Below are 17,933 nucleotides of genomic sequence, written 5' to 3' on the forward strand. Positions count from 1 at the left end.
AGAGAGCTGGAGCTGGAGGGGGGGGGTCCTGTTAGAGAGAGCTGGAGCTGGAGGGGGGGGGGTCCCGTTAGTGAGAGCTGGAGGGGGGGGGTCCTGTTAGAGAGAGCTGGAGGGGGGGGGGTCCTGTTAGAGAGAGCTGGAGGGGGGGGTCCTGTTAGAGAGAGCTGGAGGGGGGGGGTCCTGTTAGAGAGAGCTGGAGGGGGGGGTCCTGTTAGAGAGCTGGAGGGGGGGGTCCCGTTAGAGAGCTGGAGGGGGGGGTCCCGTTAGTGAGAGCTGGAGGGGGGGGTCCCGTTAGAGAGCTGGAGGGGGGGGGTCCCGTTAGAGAGCTGGAGGGGGGGGTCCCGTTAGAGAGCTGGAGGGGGGGGGTCCCGTTAGAGAGCTGGAGGGGGGGGTCCCGTTAGAGAGCTGGAGGGGGGGGTCCCGTTAGAGAGCTGGAGGGGGGGGTCCTGTTAGTGAGAGCTGGAGGGGGGGGTCCCGTTAGAGAGCTGGAGGGGGGGGTCCTGTTAGCGAGAGCTGGAGGGGGGGGTCCTGTTAGTGAGAGCTGGAGGGGGGGGTCCTGTTAGTGAGAGCTGGAGGGGGGGGTCCTGTTAGTGAGAGCTGGAGGGGGGGGTCCCGTTAGAGAGCTGGAGGGGGGGGGGGGGTCCCGTTAGAGAGCTGGAGGGGGGGTCCCGTTAGAGAGCTGGAGGGGGGGTCCTGTTAGAGAGAGCTGGAGGGGGGGGGTCCCGTTAGAGAGCTGGAGGGGGGGGGGGGTCCTGTTAGTCAGAGCTGGAGGGGGGGGTCCCGTTAGAGAGCTGGAGGGGGGGGTCCCGTTAGAGAGCTGGAGGGGGGGGGTCCCGTTAGAGAGCTGGAGGGGGGGGGGTCCTGTTAGTGAGAGCTGGAGGGGGGGTCCCGTTAGAGAGCTGGAGGGGGGGGGGTCCTGTTAGTCAGAGCTGGAGGGGGGGGTCCCGTTAGTGAGAGCTGGAGGGGGGGGGTCCCGTTAGAGAGCTGGAGGGGGGGGTCCCGTTAGAGAGCTGGAGGGGGGGGGGGTCCTGTTAGTGAGAGCTGGAGGGGGGGGGGGTCCTGTTAGTGAGAGCTGCCTGGTCCCTGGAGGGGGGGGGGTCCCGTTAGAGAGAGCTGGAGGGGGGGGTCCTGTTAGTGAGAGCTGGAGGGGGGGGGGTCCTGTTAGTGAGAGCTGCCTGGTCCCTGGAGGGGGGGGGGTCCCGTTAGAGAGAGCTGAAGGGGGGGGTCCTGTTAGTGAGAGCTGGAGGGGGGGGTCCCGTTAGAGAGAGCTGGAGGGGGGGGTCCTGTTAGAGAGCTGGAGGGGGGGGGGGTCCTGTTAGTGAGAGCTGGAGGGGGGGGGTCCCGTTAGTGCAGCTCGCTGAAACATGTTCATGGACCATCTGTTGCAGATAGAACCTAAATAATTACTGTCAAATGCTTTATGAAATAAAACATCAGTCCTCCAAAGAATGATTTTTGAGAACCATTTGTTCTAAATAAGAATAAATCACTTCACTTAGGAAACAACTGCCTTTATTGTTTCCAACAGCCATAATAAACAAATGTCCCTCAACGTGGTTACAGTACAGGGCGAACAAGATTGTCAAAGAGCACTTGAGGAAAGTAGAGTCAGGACTGCCGAGTCATCTTCAGAGTCAGGACTGCTGAGTCACCATCTTCAGAGTCAGGACTGCCGAGTCATCTTCAGAGTCAGGACTGCTGAGTCACCATCTTCAGAGTCAGGACTGCTGAGTCACCATCTTCAGCATCTGTAGAGCCATGGCGCCCTGGTCTGAGGGAATCTAGAGGGACAACATTAGGACGTTGGCCATACAGCCATCTCCCCAAATGCACAACAGGGCTTTGCCCATAAAGGTTTATCATCTGAACCCCCTACCATGTGGCCCGCCTTCAGGATCCAGTAGAAGGAGAAGTTCCTGTAGCGCTTGTAGAAGGCTCCGGTGGTCCCAGGGGCCGCTGGGTCGTCCAGGGGGGTCCACCTCAGGCCCTTATAGGTGGGGAGCCCCTCCCAGGCCAGAGAGTTCACCCAGCGCTCCTGACCTGCAGACACTCACCGGTCAGATGCAACAAGAACTGGAACCTAACCCTAGCGCTGTGTGGAGGCTCCTACCCATGGTGTCCACGATGAGGTCCAGCTGCCCGTTGTAGACGCTCACGTTGACCCCGGCCGCCAGAAGCTGGTCCACCAGCGCCACCACCGGCCTCATGAAGTCTCCCGCCATGGAGCTGAACACCTCCTCCGCCTGGCCTGAACACACCACACACACACCACACCACACCACACCACACCACACACGGGGGGGGTTCACTTGTAATCCCAGACAGGAAGTGAGGTCAGAGAAGTCTGAGCAAAGTAAGTAGTTAGACGGAGCAATTAGAGTTAGACATAGAGTTAGATCAAACATAAACAATATAATTATACCATATAACTAATTTGGTGCATAACAAAAAGTGGGTGCTCAGGAGACGCAGGGTGCCGTCGTTCAGGTAAGGGGAAGCCCTCTACATCATCTTTAAATGAGGTCATTCTTTTTGACCTTGTTCTTCATTTAACTTTATAGAAGCACAGACGTGATATGGCCGCCATGAGCATTAATGATTTAACAGCCAATCACAGCCCAGACGTTGAACAGAGCATGGCTCCAGCTCTTCGTGACCTCCTACCTCCCCAGGTGACGTTGTGAGGGATCAGCCCCAGCTTGTCCCGGATCTCTCCGTTCATCAGCTGGACCAGAGACTGTCTGTGCAGCGGGCGGATGTGGCGCCGGGCGAGCAGAGCTGTCAACAACGGGAACATTTAGCAGACGGACAGACAGCCGTCACCACAAGGGGGAACATTTAGCAGACGGACAGACAGCCATAACCAAAAGGGGAAACATTTAGCAGACGGACAGACAGCCATCACCACAAGAGGTAACAATTAGCAGACGGACAGACAGCTGACAACACAATGGGGAACAGTTATTTTATTTCCTCGTCCTGTAGACTGAGATGCTGAGCGTTTGAGCCGGCTTTAGGGAAGGTTTCATATCTTGAACAAAGACATGCCAAGTCACAGATTGGTTTATTATATTGCAGTTTCTCTCCGCTCAGTAAATCCATGTCATACGTTTGACACCTATTCATTCTTGAACGACATGGGTGAAAACAGACGTTTTAAAATCGGACAGGGACAACCTTTTGTTTCTACAGAGGCTGTCTAATTCATCTGATGAGAAATATGCATCTTAGATGCTAAATAATTGACTTTTTTCTTCAAATTACACTTATCTAAAGCAATTAGGGAGGGAGGCAGGAGTAGCTCATCATCTAGGTAGCCAGATCTAGTGAGACGGCCCATAGAAAGAAGCCAGATTCTCATTTCACAGCATTAAGCTCCAGTCACTGTTCCCCGTTTAGCCTTCTACCCACAGGAGTAGAACAGCCTCCTCTGCATTTCTGGTTGATGAACATTCACCAAACATGCACATGTTAAAATAACACATCACATGCTTGTGCATATCCAATGTAAGCTTTAAAAAGAAAATTAAAGAAATGAGTAATTCAGTATTAGTCGTCTCTGCTTTTTAGAAAAGTCCCTAAATAGACCATTTCAGAGTGGTACCAATGAAGTCCCCCTTGGCCAGTGAAGAACGTTCCTCGTCCTCCTCTTTGGTCAGGATGTTGTAGAAGTTCACCCCATTCGTGTTCTGCAAGCAGATGGAAACAATGAATCATTGGCTGCACGTTGGGCTGTCCCTCCAGGCTCTCAAACCAACCTGATCTACGACGCTCTCTGCAACAGACCACAGCTCCGTGGCCTTCTGGAAGCTCTGCTCCTCCACCGCCTTCCTCACTGCCTCGGCTGCCTCCGTGACCTCCAGGAGGCCGTAGTCGTCTAGCAGAGACTGGAAGACAGTCTCCTTATGGTTGGAACACTGTTCGCTCGATAATAAAGACTGGACGACAGTCTCCTTATGGTTGGAACATTGTTCACTCGATAATAAAGACTGGACAACAGTCTCCTTATGGTTGGAACACTGTTCACTCGATAATAAAGACTGGACAACAGTCTCCTTATGGTTGGAACACTGTTCACTCGATAATAAAGACTGGACAACAGTCTCCTTATGGTTGGAACACTGTTCACTCGATAATAAAGACTGGACAACAGTCTCCTTATGGTTGGAACACTGTTCACTCGATAATAAAGACTGGACAACAGTCTCCTTATGGTTGGAACATTGTTCACTCGATAATAAAGACTGGACAACAGTCTCCTATGGCTGGAACACTGTTCACTCGATAATAAAGACTGGACAACAGTCTCCTTATGGTTGGAACATTGTTCACTCGATAATAAAGACTGAACAACAGTCTCCTATGGGTGGAACACTGTTCACTCGATAATAAAGACTGGACAACAGTCTGCTTTTTGCTGGAAAATGTTCACTCTTTAAACAAAATTAAGGAACTCAGAGTGGAGGACGATGAAACGGGGACCAGGGAAACCATTTGTCAAAGGAAAATGTTCACGATTATATGGGAGCAGATAACAGCCAACTGGCAGTAGAAAGCATCATGGGGCTGAAACATTGAGCTACAAACCACTGCATACATATAATGTACCTTAACAGTTGTATTAGTGATCCGTGTCATCTGTCAACTAATAGACAGGTTACCATTCAAATCAAGAATAAATTATCTATCAATAGCTTACTGTGCTGTAGAGATATGGACCCCAGGTCAGCACCGAATCTGTAAGGAGAGAAGAGTTGTGACTCAAGAGAACACATGACGAGCTTTCAGCCTCTGTGTCCACAACGTTTCTATAGTTGAGCATCAAAGCTATCTTAGCACTGAAGCTAACCCAACACCAAAGCTACTCTGAGCGTAGCTGACCGGTCCCACCTGCCAGATTGTCGCTCAAAGTACAATCAGCTTCCATCAGACCCAGGAGGAAGCATTCCAATCAGATACAGTTAACGTTCTAAAAACGTATGAAGACCACCAAAGATCTCACTCAGTCACACATGCCAATTGCTTGTGCGGTAATGGGCTAAATGTCTACTTTTATACATAGTATACTATATATATGCATTTATGTATACTATATGTATAAACCACACGCCCAGCGATTTGCTGAAAGCTGACTGTGTTCTGAGATCTGCATGTTATTCCTGATTGGACCATGGACCAGTACATGCCTACAGGGAGATCCACATGGACCAGTACATGCCTATAGGGAGATCCACACGGACCAGTACATGCCCACAGGGAGATCCACATGGACCAGTACATGCCTACAGGGTGATCCACATGGACCAGTACATGCCTATAGGGAGATCCACACGGACCAGTACATGCCTACAGGGAGATCCACATGGACCAGTACATGCCTACAGGGAGATCCACATGGACCAGTACATACCTACAGGGTGATCCACATGGACCAGTACATGCCTATAGGGAGATCCACATGGACCAGTACATGCCTACAGGGAGATCCACATGGACCAGTACATGCCTACAGGGAGATCCACGTGGACCAGTACATACCTACCTACTGGGGAGATCCACGTGGACCAGTACATACCTACTGGGGAGATCCACAAGGACCACTACATACCTACTGGGGAGATCCACAAGGACCACTACATGCCTACAGGGAGATCCACAAGGACCACTACATACCTACAGGGAGATCCACATGGACCACTACATACCTACAGGGAGATCCACATGGACCAGTACATGCCTACAGGGAGATCCACATGGACCAGTACATGCCTACAGGGAGATCCACATGGACCAGTACATGCCTACAGGGAGATCCACATGGACCAGTACATACCTACAGGGAGATCCACATGGACCAGTACATGCCTATAGGGAGATCCACATGGACCAGTACATACCTACTGGGGAGATCCACACGGACCAGTACATGCCTACAGGGGAGATCCACACGGACCAGTACATACCTACAGGGAGATCCACAAGGACCAGTACATACCTACAGGGAGATCCACAAGGACCAGTACATGCCTACAGGGAGATCCACATGGACCAGTACATGCCTACAGGGAGATCCACATGGACCAGTACATGCCTACAGGGAGATCCACATGGACCAGTACATGCCTACAGGGAGATCCACATGGACCAGTACATGCCTACAGGGAGATCCACATGGACCAGTACATGGCCTACATGCCTATAGGGAGATCCACATGGACCAGTACATGCCTACAGGGAGATCCACATGGACCAGTACATGCCTACAGGGAGATCCACATGGACCAGTACATGCCTACAGGGAGATCCACATGGACCAGTACATGCCTACAGGGAGATCCACATGGACCAGTACATACCTACAGGGAGATCCACATGGACCAGTACATACCTACAGGGGAGATCCAGGAGTCTCCGAGTGCCACGCCAGCAAAATTGCACTTAACAGCACCTTGAGTAACAGCCTGTGTGGAGAAGAGTCAATACAACATCATGTCAAATGGTGTTCCAGTATCAAGAGAAGATATCTTCAACCACCACCAACACCCAATTTCCAGGAGAAGAGCCACAACTCTGAACATTGGAAGAACTTCCCTTCACTTTTGGTATTTCTCAGTTTAAGGAAAGAAGATATAAAAAAAGCAGAATGAGTTCATCAAGTAATAGTTACTGAAACTCTTTTCTTGACATCTGAAACCAAGAATTCAGAAGTACCTTTGAGAGCTCCACTGAGATGGCAGCAGCCATCTTGCCTCCGTATGACTCAGAGAAAATGTAGAAGGGAACATTCTGCAAAGGGAACAACCAAGCCTCAGAGATTCAATACCCCAACAGGCCTGCTTTATAATTAGACTGCGGACAAGGCTAAAAAAAAAAATATATATATATACACACACACACCTCTTCCCCATTTTGTATGATGTTTTAAAGCACAAATTATTCTTCAATGTTCCTGTACTCAAGAAATAAAAAAGGAGAGGTGGAACTGAAGTAAGGAGGGTGAAATGGACGTCATTCAGAAGACCCCGACCAAGAAAACAAACAATGAGTTGATGAAACTAGAGCGACGGACCGAACAAAACCTTGTTCGCATTTTTCTTGTAGAATACTAAGATCAAGCGGCCAAATGACTCAGTCAGAGGCCAGCTCCTTGTGGGCGCTGGCAGGAGTCTCTGTGACCCGGGCGGGAGAGAAGGGCCCGGCAGCTGTACCTGGAGCTCGCTCCTCTGGGTGAAGAAGCTTCGGAGAAGAACCAACATGTCTGAAGCCACTGTGGCCACATCCCGGGAGAAGCCATCCGGCCCGTCCACGTAGCTGAAACCAGTTCCAACCGGGTTGTCCACAAACAAGACACTGGCCGCCTGCACCTAGAAACACCACAGGGATCACCGTTCACCCCTCACAGTGAGGGTTCACCCCCACTGTGAGGGTTCACCCCCTCACAGCGAGGGTTCACCCCCTCACAGCGAGGGTTCACCCCCTCACAGCGAGGGTTCACCCCCTCACAGCGAGGGTTCACCCCCTCACAGCGAGGGTTCACCCCCTCACAGCGAGGGTTCACCCCCTCACAGCGAGGGTTCACCCCTCACAGCGAGGGTTCACCCCCTCACAGCAAGGGTTCACCCCTCACAGCGAGGGTTCACCCCCTCACAGCGAGGGTTCACCCCTCACAGCGAGGGTTCACCCCCTCACAGCGAGGGTTCACCCCCTCACAGCGAGGGTTCACCCCTCACAGCGAGGGTTCACTCCCTCACAGTGAGGGTTCACCCCCTCACAGCGAGGGTTCACTCCCTCACAGTGAGGGTTCACCCCCACTGTGAGGGTTCACCCCCTCACAGCGAGGGTTCACCCCCTCAGTGAGGGTTCACCCCTCAGTGAGGGTTCACTCCCTCACAGCGAGGGTTCACCCCCTCACAGCGAGGAGTGAACCCTCACAGTGAGGAGTGAACCCTCACATTGTGGGTTCACCCCTCACAGCGAGGGTTCACCCCCCACAGCGAGGGTTCACCCCTCACAGTGAGGGTTCACCCCTCACAGTGAGGAGTGAACCCTCACAGTGAGGGTTCACCCCTCACAGTGAGGGTTCACCCCTCCCAGTAAGGATTCACCCCTCCCAGTGAGGGTTCACCCCTCCCAGTGAGGGTTCACCCCACAGTGAGGGTCCATCTGAAGTCATGTGTAAGGCAGACCTAGCGAGTGTGACGTTTACCCAGGAGGTTTTGCGGGGCTGCAGCTCCCGATCCAAGGGACCGATTTCCTCAAAGTTCCCAAAGCCGGTGGAGGATCCGCCGGGACCGCCCTGTGGACGAGGAGGCTGATGAGATCCAACACACCACAAAGCTTCATCACTATGACCCCCAGACGAGCAGACCTACCTGCAGCCACAGGACCAGAGGCAGGTCCTGGTAGGAGGCGGGGCCGTCGGCGTAGTACAGCCACCAGAACATGTGGGCGCCCTCCCGGACGTCCACGTACCCCCACGCCTCCTTCCCTGGGGAGGGACGCCGGCCTGCTGGGGTACTCATGCTGGTCAGTCAGTATCGTAGGATGTCCAAACACCAGGCGGGCTTCAGCGTGAAGCAGTGCACTGGCTAGAAGACCCTCTGAAGGCATGCCTTGTTATCATTGACACGTATGGCTGGTTGTAACAATATTATTATATATGGACGGTATACTATTAGCATAACTTTGAACCAGTTTCCTCCGGTTTAAGAGCAGATCCTCAACGTGAACAACATACCTGCACTGACCAGCGCCAGCAGGGGAAGCAGCCCCAGTATAAAATACGCCGTCGATTGTACCATGGTTGAAGCAAACTGCAGAACTCCCGTGGAGCCACGCAGCAGAACGGTCGCGTTAAATGACGGTCATGTGACAGCAGCTGAGCGGTCACGTGACGGTCATGTGACAGTGAGCAGAACGGTCACGTGACGGTCATGTGACAGCAGAGCATCCACGTGACAAGGATCAGCCGGTTAAATCACAGAGGCTTTTTGATATCGATATGTTAAAGTTATGTATTTTATATTTTATTTTACACAATCAATCGTTTTTTTAGATATAAAAAACACAATTTAGGCTGACCGCTTATAATTGCAATGACTTGTTTAAACGACACATTAAAGTTTTTAACCAGCGATAAAGCCTCCGGAACGCCGCGGAGCGGTACTGCGCATAAACGGAACACCACGGGGCCGTACTGCGCATAACCGGACCCGAACAGGGTAGTGTGGCGGAATAGTTGAAACACGCGCCGACGAGCTCCACCATGCTGTCTAGCAGCTCCGTCCGCGTACGGCTCCACTTCGACTACCCGCCCCCCGGGGAGGAGCGCCGCCGGGTCTGGCTGCTCGTGGACGTGGACCAGTGCCGCGTGGTGGCGGACCTGGAGCACGTGATCCGGGAGCGCTTCTCCCTCAGCTCGAGGAGCGTGCTTAACCTCTTCATCGATGGCTGCTACCTGCCGCCAACCGAGAGCATCCGTGTGGTGCGCGACAACGACCTCGTCAGGTTGGGCTCCTCCGTCACCTCGTCCTCTGATGCATCCAAGGCTGTCGCTATGGTTACATGTTATTGCTCTCTCCTCTCTCTGCTGCATCCCAGGCTGTCGCTATGGTTACATGTCATTGCTCTCTCCTCTCTCTGCTGCATCCCAGGCTGTCGCTATGGTTACATGTTATTACTCTCTCCTCTCTCTGCTGCATCTCAGGCTGTCGCTATGATTACATGTTATTACTCTCTCCTCTCTGCTGCATCGAGGTTGTTATGGTTACTATAGTTACATGTTATTACTCCATCCTCTCTCTGCTGCTTCTCAGGCTGTCGCTATGGTTACATGTTATTACTCTCTCCTCTATCTGCTGCATCTCAGGCTGTCGCTATGGTTACATGTCATTACTCTCCTCTCTGCTGCATCACAGGTTGTCGCTATGGTTACATCCTCTGTATCACAGGCTGTTGTTACTATGGTTACAGGTTATTACTCTATCCTCTCTCTGTTGCATCACAGGCTTACTCTATGGTTACATGTTATTACTCTGTGACATGCGAGTATTGTCCCTCCGTCAGCGTTCAGGTGGTGTAATGACATGTGTCCCTCCGTCAGCGTTCAGGTGGTGTAATGACATGTGTCCGTCCGTCAGCGTTCAGGTGGTGTAATGACATGTGTCCCTCTGACAGCGTTCAGGTGGTGTAATGACATGTGTCCCTCTGACAGCGTTCAGGTGGTGTAATGACACGTGTCCCTCCGTCAGCGTTCAGGTGGTGTAATGACATGTGTCCCTCCGTCAGCGTTCAGGTGTAATGACATGTGTCCGTCCGTCAGCGTTCAGGTGGTGTAATGACACGTGTCCCTCCGTCAGCGTTCAGGTGGTGTAATGACATGTGTCCCTCCGTCAGCGTTCAGGTGGTGTAATGACACGTGTCCCTCCGTCAGCGTTCAGCTGGTGTAATGACATGTGTCCCTCCGTCAGCGTTCAGGTGGTGTAATGACATGTGTCCGTCCGTCAGCGTTCAGGTGGTGTGATGACATGTGTCCCTCTGACAGCGTTCAGGTGGTGTGATGACATGTGTCCCTCTGACAGCGTTCAGGTGGTGTAATGACACGTGTCCCTCCGTCAGCGTTCAGGTGGTGTAATGACACGTGTCCCTCCGTCAGCGTTCAGGTGGTGTAATGACATGTGTCCGTCCGTCAGCGTTCAGGTGGTGTAATGACACGTGTCCCTCCGTCAGCGTTCAGGTGGTGTAATGACACGTGTCCCTCCGTCAGCGTTCAGGTGGTGTAATGACACGTGTCCCTCCGTCAGCGTTCAGGTGGTGTAATGACACGTGTCCGTCCGTCAGCGTTCAGGTGGTGTAATGACACGTGTCCCTCCGTCAGCGTTCAGGTGGTGTAATGACATGTGTCCGTCCGTCAGCGTTCAGGTGGTGTAATGACATGTGTCCGTCCGTCAGCGTTCAGGTGGTGTAATGACATGTGTCCGTCCGTCAGCGTTCAGGTGGTGTAATGACATGTGTCCCTCTGACAGCGTTCAGGTGGACGGGCGTTCTGCTGATCCAGAGGAGGTTCGATCCAGTAAGAGGAGTCGGCGACACTCGGAGGTTGAACCTGAAGTAACGGACGTCGTTACGGAGCGGAAGAAGAAGAAGAGAAGGAAGAAGACAGAAGGTCGGGAGGAGGAGAGCCAGCCCTGCCCCCCCGAGGAGGAGGAGGAGAAACGCATGAAGAAGAAGAAGAAGAGGAAGGAGAAGACAGCAGGGGGTCGGGAGGACGAGAGCGAGCCTTACCGAGAGGAGGAGAAGGAGGAGGAGGAGGGCGCACACAAGAAACACCTGAAGAAGAAGAAGAAGAAGAAACAGACCCCCACGTCCTCCATCATCCCGCTGACCCCAAGTGAGCAGCAGGTCAACAAGATCCCCAAACCAGTAGTCCTTAATGGTCCCAAACCAGTCCTCAATGGTCCCAAACCAGTCCTCAATGGTCCCAAACCAGTCCTTAATGGTGGAGCAGAAGAGGTTTCCTCCTCAGCCTCCAGTGACAGTGAAGTGGGGGCCCCTGCTCCCTGTGTAACCTCCAAAGGGCAGAAGAAGACCCCCATAAAGACCCCAGCGCCCCCCCGGGCCCCAGCGCCCCCCCGGGGGGCCCTGAAGGCCCCGCCAGCCTCGGGGAAACGCTCCCAGCCTCCTTCCTCTTCGTCCTCGTCAGACTCTTCCTCTGAGGATACTCGAGCCCGGTCGACCGCCCCCCCCCCGGGCGGCCCCCGTACCCCCCTGACCCCTCAGACCGCCCCCCCCCCGGGCGGCCCCCGTGCCCCCCTGACCCCTCAGACCGCCTCAAGGCCGGCTCTGGGGGGGGCCCCGGGGCCCTCAGACTCTAGCAGCGAGGAGGAGATCAAGCTGGTGATCAGACGCCCACTGGGGGCGGAGCCCTGCATGAGCTCTAGAGGGCGTGGCCGGGGGAGGGGCCAGCCCCGCGGCGGGGGAGGGGTCAACGGAGGGAGGGGGGAGGGTTGGGTCGGGAGGGGGACTCCTCTGGACTACGAACAGGAGGAGCGGCGGCACAGACCGGCGCTGGAGGACTCGCTGACCGACCAGGTAGGACCGCCCTCTGATTGGTCCATCGCTCGGTGACGCTCCAGGTAGGACTGCCCTCTGATTGGTCCACCGCTCGGTGACGCTCCAGGTAGGACCGCCCTCTGATTGGTCCATCGCTCGGTGACGCTCCAGGTAGGACTGCCCTCTGATTGGTCCACAGCTCGGTGACGCTCCAGGTAGGACCGCCCTCTGATTGGTCCACCGCTCGGTGACGCTCCAGGTAGGACCGCCCTCTGATTGGTCCACCGCTCGGTGATGGTCCAGCCTCTTGATGCTGATTGGTCCTGGGGACTGGTCCCGCCTCTTGGTGCTGATTGGTTGGTCCTGGGGTCTGGTCCAGCCTCTTGATGCTGATTGATTGGTCCTGGGGACTGGTCCAGCTACACTGTGTTCATGTATTCCTGCGATTTGTGTATCTGCTACTCATACACACACCAGTGTGTTGGTTTGTGTATCTGCTACTCATACACATACCAGTGTGTGGGTTTGTGTATCTGCTACACATACACACACCAGTGTGTGTGTGTGTGTGTGTGTGTGTGAATGTGTATCTGCTACTCATACACATACCACTGTGTAGGTTTGTGTATCTGCTACTCATACACACACACCAGTGTGTGGGTTTGTGTATCTGCTACTCATACACATACCACTGTGTAGGTTTGTGTATCTGCTACTCATACACACACACACACCAGTGTGTGGGTTTGTGTATCTGCTACTCATACACATACCACTGTGTAGGTTTGTGTATCTGCTACTCATACACACACACACCAGTGTGTGGGTTTGTGTATCTGCTACTCATACACATACCACTGTGTAGGTTTGTGTATCTGCTACTCATACACACACCAATGTGTGGGTTTGTGTACCTGCTACTCATACACATACCACTGTGTAGGTTTGTGTATCTGCTACTCATACACACACCAGGGTGGTGTATGTGTCGCTGCCATCAGCTTTAGTTGTGTGTTGTCTCCTCTCTGGGTGCAGAGTGCCGCCGACCCCCGACCCAGGAAGGACTACAGCAGCCTGCCTCTGCTCGCCGCTCCCCCCGGCGCCGGGCAGAGGATCGTCTTTAAGGTGAACTGGTTCTGACTGGTTCTTACATGGTTGACTTTGAATGAAAAGCTGCTGAGATGAGAAATAAGATGGAATGGAAGAAAGGAACTGGTGGACTGGTTTATTGATCTGGAGCAGAGCAACACCACTGGTTATGTCTCCCTGTCCATCAACACCCCTGGTTATGTCTCCCTGTCCATCAACACCACTGGTTATGTCTCCCTGTCCATCAACACCCCTGGTTATGTCTGACCTGTCCATCAACACCCCTGGTTATGTCTGACCTGTCCATCAACACCCCTGGTTATGTCTCCCTGTCCATCAACACCCCTGGTTATGTCTCCCTGTCCATCAACACCCCTGGTTATGTCTGCCCTGTCCATCAACACCCCTGGTTATGTCTCCCTGTCCATCAACACCCCTGGTTATGTCTCCCTGTCCATCAACACCCCTGGTTATGTCTCCCTGTCCATCAACACCCCTGGTTATGTCTGCCCTGTCCATCAACACCCCTGGTTATGTCTGCCCTGTCCATCAACACCCCTGGTTATGTCTCCCTGTCCATCAACACCCCTGGTTATGTCTCCCTGTCCATCAACACCCCTGGTTATGTCTGCCCTGTCCATCAACACCCCTGGTTATGTCTGCCCTGTCCATCAACACCACTGGTTATGTCTCCCTGTCCATCAACACCCCTGGTTATGTCTCCCTGTCCATCAACACCCCTGGTTATGTCTCCCTGTCCATCAACACCCCTGGTTATGTCTCCCTGTCCATCAACACCACTGGTTATGTCTCCCTGTCCATCAACACCCCTGGTTATGTCTCCCTGTCCATCATCACCCCTGGTTATGTCTCCCTGTCCATCAACACCCCTGGTTATGTCTCCCTGTCCATCAACACCCCTGGTTATGTCTGCCCTGTCCATCAACACCCCTGGTTATGTCTGCCCTGTCCATCAACACCCCTGGTTATGTCTCCCTGTCCATCAACACCCATGCTATTAGGGCTGGGTACTACCAGCTACCTCACAATTCAATTCCATTTGATTCTTTAGGTCTAACCATTTCATTGTGCTTTAACTAGCAAAAAGGGAATACACCATTGTATAGTATTGTTCCTGAGCTACACTTAATAACGTGTAGCTCAGAAAGTAATAATCGTAACATGGACAAATGTAAAAGGGCATGTACATTTAGGCATACTCACTTCTAGATTACAATGACTGAGTATGCTTCTTTTTTTTTTTATGGAAATAATCGATTTAAAAAAAATTCTGAATCGAGAACAAACAAATTGCAGTGCATTGATGAATCGATATTTTTACCCAGCCCTACTGGTTATGTCTGACCTGTCCATCAACACCACTGGTTCATGTCTGACCTGTCCATCAACACCACTGGTTCATGACTGACCTGTCCATCCACACCACTGGTTCATTTCTGACCTGTCCATCAACACCACTGGTTATGTCTGACCTGTCCATCAACACCACTGGTTCATGTCTGACCTGTCCATCAACACCACTGGTTCATGTCTGACCTGTCCATCAACACCACTGGTTCATGTCTGACCTGTCCATCAACACCACTGGTTCATGTCTGACCTGTCCATCAACACTACTGGTTCATGTCTGACCTGTCCATCAACACCACTGGTTCATGTCTGACCTGTCCATCAACACCACTGGTTATGTCTGACCTGTCCATCAACACACCTGTCCCCTATCTGACCTGTCCATCAACACACCTGTCCCCTATCTGACCTGTCCATCAACACACCTGTCCCCTATCTGACCTGTCCATCAACACACCTGTCCCCTATCTGACCTGTCCATCAACACACCTGTCCCCTATCTGACCTGTCCATCAACACACCTGTCCCCTATCTGACCTGTCCATCAACACACCTGTCCTGTCTGTTTCCTTCACAGCTGCTGGAGCTGACGGAGAACTACACCCCTGAGGTCTCGGAGTATAAAGTGAGTCAGACAGATGACAGCCAATGAGGTTGGCTTCCGGTAGAACCACTTCCTGAGTGATGTAAGAGGGAGGTGAATGAATAGTCTGTGAAAGCCTTCAACAGTCGAGTGGAATCGCTCTATAGTCCAGTGTAGCGGTCAGTAGAGCATTACACTGGACTGGTTGAGGTCTGGTGGTCCAGACTGGTTGAGGTCTTGTGGTCCAGACTGGTTGAGGTCTGGTGGTCCAGACTGGTTGAGGTCTGGTGGTCCAGACTGGTTGAGGTCTAGTGGTCCAGACTGGTTGAGGTCTGGTGGTCCAGACTGGTTGAGGTCTGGTGGTCCAGGCTGTTGGTCACTGGACTGTTCTCAGTGTTTCCTTCACTGCTGACCCTGACCCTGACCCTACTGGACAGTTCAGTGTTTCCTTCACTGCTGACCCTGACCTGCTGCCCAGAGATGGAGGGTGTGGCCTGATTATCAGCAGCAGTAGAATGCAGTGACAACACATACAGTGCCCCAACATTATAGAACGGGTTCTCCAGGAACCTTCCTGGGTCTGACCTCGTTCCTCCAGCCATCACTATGTTGGACCATGACTGTTGTTCGTTTCTCATTTCAGGAGGGGAAAATTCTCCATTTTGACCACGCCACCAAGCAGGTGGAAATGGAGCTGCTGGGCTCATGGCAAGGTAACTACTGGTCTGACTGGCTGTCTACTGGGGGTTTACTGGTCTGACTGGTTGTCTGGTCTCCACACTATATAAAGTTCCCTACGCAGGGCTGTACGCTTACTTTTTTAAATGGTAGCACTGATGCTAGCAAGTGAAAAATTTCAGTAGCACAAAAATAATTTTGGTAGCACACATACTATAGTCAAAAAAATAGGGCGTATATACAAAAGTAACACAATATGAACAAATTTAGCAACAGTAAAGTGACAAGGAACATATTAAATAGTAAAGTGACTATGAGAGCCTCTTTTAAAACATCAGTAGACAGAAGTGGTGACTTCCTGTCTGCACAATGTGACTTCCTGTCTGTACAATGTGACGTTGTTCTCCCAGCCCCTGCAGAACCCGGTAAGTTCGACCTGGTCTACCAGAACGCAGACGGCTCGGAGAGCGTGGAGTACGCCGTGTCCCGGAGCGGCTCCCGGGTCAGTGGGCCTACAGTTATAGTAGTTAAAGACTAGTTAGTTCTAGTTATAGTGTGTGTGTGCTTCAAGCTTTAGTGTGCAAATAATGAAATGTGTTATTGACCCCCTCCCTCCCCTCCCTCCCTCCCCTCCCCTCCCTCCCTCCCTCTCCCCTCCCTCCCCCCCCCCTCCCTAGGTGACGGAGCGCTGGGACTCGCTACTCGAACCCCGGCTGCTGCTCTAGAACGCTGCCATGCTGCTCTAGATCATCCTCCTAGATCGGCCTCTACTGCTTCTCTAGATCGGCTGCTGCTCCTCTAGATCGGCTGCTGCTCCTCTAGATCGGCTGCTGCTCCTCTAGATCGGCTGCTGCTCCTCTAGATCGGCTGCTGCTCCTCTAGATCGGCCCCTGCTGCTCCTCTAGATCGGCTGCTGCTCCTCTAGATCGGCTGCTGCTCCTCTAGATCGGCCCCTGCTGCTCCTCTAGATCGGCTGCTGCTCCTCTAGATCGGCTGCTGCTCCTCTAGATCGGCTGCTGCTCCTCTAGATCGGCTGCTGCTCCTCTAGATCGGCTGCTGCTCCTCTAGATCGGCTGCTGCTCCTCTAGATCGGCCCCTGCTGCTGCTCTAGATCGGCTGCTGCTCCTCTAGATCGGCTGCTGCTCCTCTAGATGCTCTAGATCTGCTGCTTTGGTTTTGCTCTCCAGTTTCTGTAATGTTGTTCCCATGTCGACCATATGTTCAGATGGTAAAAGGTGTTTGGACTCTTATGAGCATATTTTAGTACAAACTACTAAGGTTATGGCTGTTTTTAAGGATTTAGATACAATTGTAATTGATTAAATAAATGTAAATTGTAATAAATAAATTCAGCATTCTTTGAAGTATTCTTCCTCTGTTAAAGCCTAGGATAGTTTGGCGTTTCTTTTAGACACATGGATGTTAATGTTATTAAATACGTTTTTTTTATTAAAATCTTCCAAGTCTGGAATAAAAAGTGTGAGCGATTTCAGTTATCTTATTGATCCTCTCGGAAGATGGTAGGCTATAATGTATAATATGTAGAGATATATTATCTATTATGTAGAGGTCTACCCTATAAGGGATAATTGTATATCAGTCTACGTCACTCCCCGCTCTACGCGCATGTCGTTGGCAGAAAGAGACGAGAGCGACAAGAGCCGCTATCTTGTTGTGTGGTTGGTTGTACAAACCCTTTTAATAAGACTGATTATCCCATTTATTATACTTCTTGCTTGCCGACATAATAAATAAATGCCTTTTCTTATTCGTTTTGCATGATAATTAAATGTATACTCTGTTTGAGTTCATCTCCCTCAAAAACTAGTCACGTTTAATTACGATCGATCAAACATGTTTTTGACACCTCAAAGGGCATTATCCCGCTTATACCATGGTCACTTGCCAAAGAAAATAAATTAAGATCCTTCATTTATATGTTCATGCTTTTTTCAATCCAAATATAAAGTTTCCACATAAATAGGACGGACCGTAGCTACGACTTGGCAACGGGAGGTATTCTAGTCCGCTGAGCTATGAGCCAGAGAGCTAACGTTATGGATTGTACATATTTAATTAAAATTTCGTCCCAGCCTTTATACCGGCATAGATACTACCCTACCCTATATATTATATATCATAGAGGTCTACCCAGTCTATA

General features: G+C 51.9%; 2 protein-coding genes across 3 annotated transcripts; one reads left to right on the forward strand and one right to left on the reverse strand.

Moving 5' to 3' along the window:
• Window positions 1–1,494: 1,494 nt before the first annotated feature.
• scpep1 (serine carboxypeptidase 1) lies at window positions 1,495–8,883 on the reverse strand. Of its 2 annotated transcripts, none has more exons than XM_056605694.1 (13): window positions 8,738–8,883; window positions 8,373–8,506; window positions 8,207–8,296; window positions 7,209–7,364; window positions 6,712–6,786; window positions 6,389–6,461; window positions 4,700–4,737; window positions 3,759–3,887; window positions 3,605–3,689; window positions 2,665–2,778; window positions 2,111–2,248; window positions 1,877–2,040; window positions 1,495–1,781 (listed from the first exon to the last, which is right to left on the reverse strand). In XM_056605694.1, exons 1-13 carry the CDS (start codon window positions 8,799–8,801, stop codon window positions 1,719–1,721), a joined length of 1,323 nt encoding a protein of 440 aa, XP_056461669.1. In that variant the 5' UTR covers window positions 8,802–8,883; the 3' UTR covers window positions 1,495–1,718. The 2 variants fall into 2 exon arrangements, with proteins under 2 accessions (XP_056461669.1, XP_056461661.1); XM_056605686.1 differs by having other exon boundaries at window positions 8,373–8,509; window positions 8,738–8,882.
• A 159-nt stretch (window positions 8,884–9,042) lies between these two features.
• On the forward strand, window positions 9,043–17,090 carry coil (coilin p80). Its single transcript, XM_056607002.1, has 7 exons — window positions 9,043–9,507; window positions 11,025–11,895; window positions 12,835–13,176; window positions 15,089–15,136; window positions 15,738–15,807; window positions 16,183–16,274; window positions 16,450–17,090. The coding sequence occupies exons 1-7, from the start codon at window positions 9,266–9,268 to the stop codon at window positions 16,495–16,497; spliced, it is 1,713 nt and encodes a 570-aa protein (XP_056462977.1). The 5' UTR covers window positions 9,043–9,265; the 3' UTR covers window positions 16,498–17,090.
• Window positions 17,091–17,933: the final 843 nt, after the last annotated feature.

Source organism: Gadus chalcogrammus, chromosome 2 (genome assembly GCF_026213295.1).
Source record: "Gadus chalcogrammus isolate NIFS_2021 chromosome 2, NIFS_Gcha_1.0, whole genome shotgun sequence".
Taxonomy (NCBI): Eukaryota; Metazoa; Chordata; class Actinopteri; order Gadiformes; family Gadidae; genus Gadus; species Gadus chalcogrammus.

Bases quoted from the DNA above. Each gene is read 5' to 3' on its own strand.
- coil (XM_056607002.1), top strand. From the start codon at position 9,266: ATGCTGTCTAGCAGCTCCGTCCGCGTACGGCTCCACTTCGACTACCCG. The intron at 9,508-11,024 runs GTTGGGCTCCTC...TCCCTCTGACAG, and splicing joins CGCGACAACGACCTCGTCAG to CGTTCAGGTGGACGGGCGTT. The intron at 16,275-16,449 runs GTCAGTGGGCCT...CCCCCTCCCTAG, and splicing joins TGTCCCGGAGCGGCTCCCGG to GTGACGGAGCGCTGGGACTC.
- scpep1 (XM_056605686.1), bottom strand. From the start codon at position 8,801: ATGGTACAATCGACGGCGTATTTTATACTGGGGCTGCTTCCCCTGCTG. The intron at 8,510-8,737 runs GTATGTTGTTCA...TGAGTACCCCAG, and splicing joins GCTGGCGCTGGTCAGTGCAG to CAGGCCGGCGTCCCTCCCCA. The intron at 2,779-3,604 runs GTACCACTCTGA...CGTTGTTGACAG, and splicing joins GGCCAAGGGGGACTTCATTG to CTCTGCTCGCCCGGCGCCAC.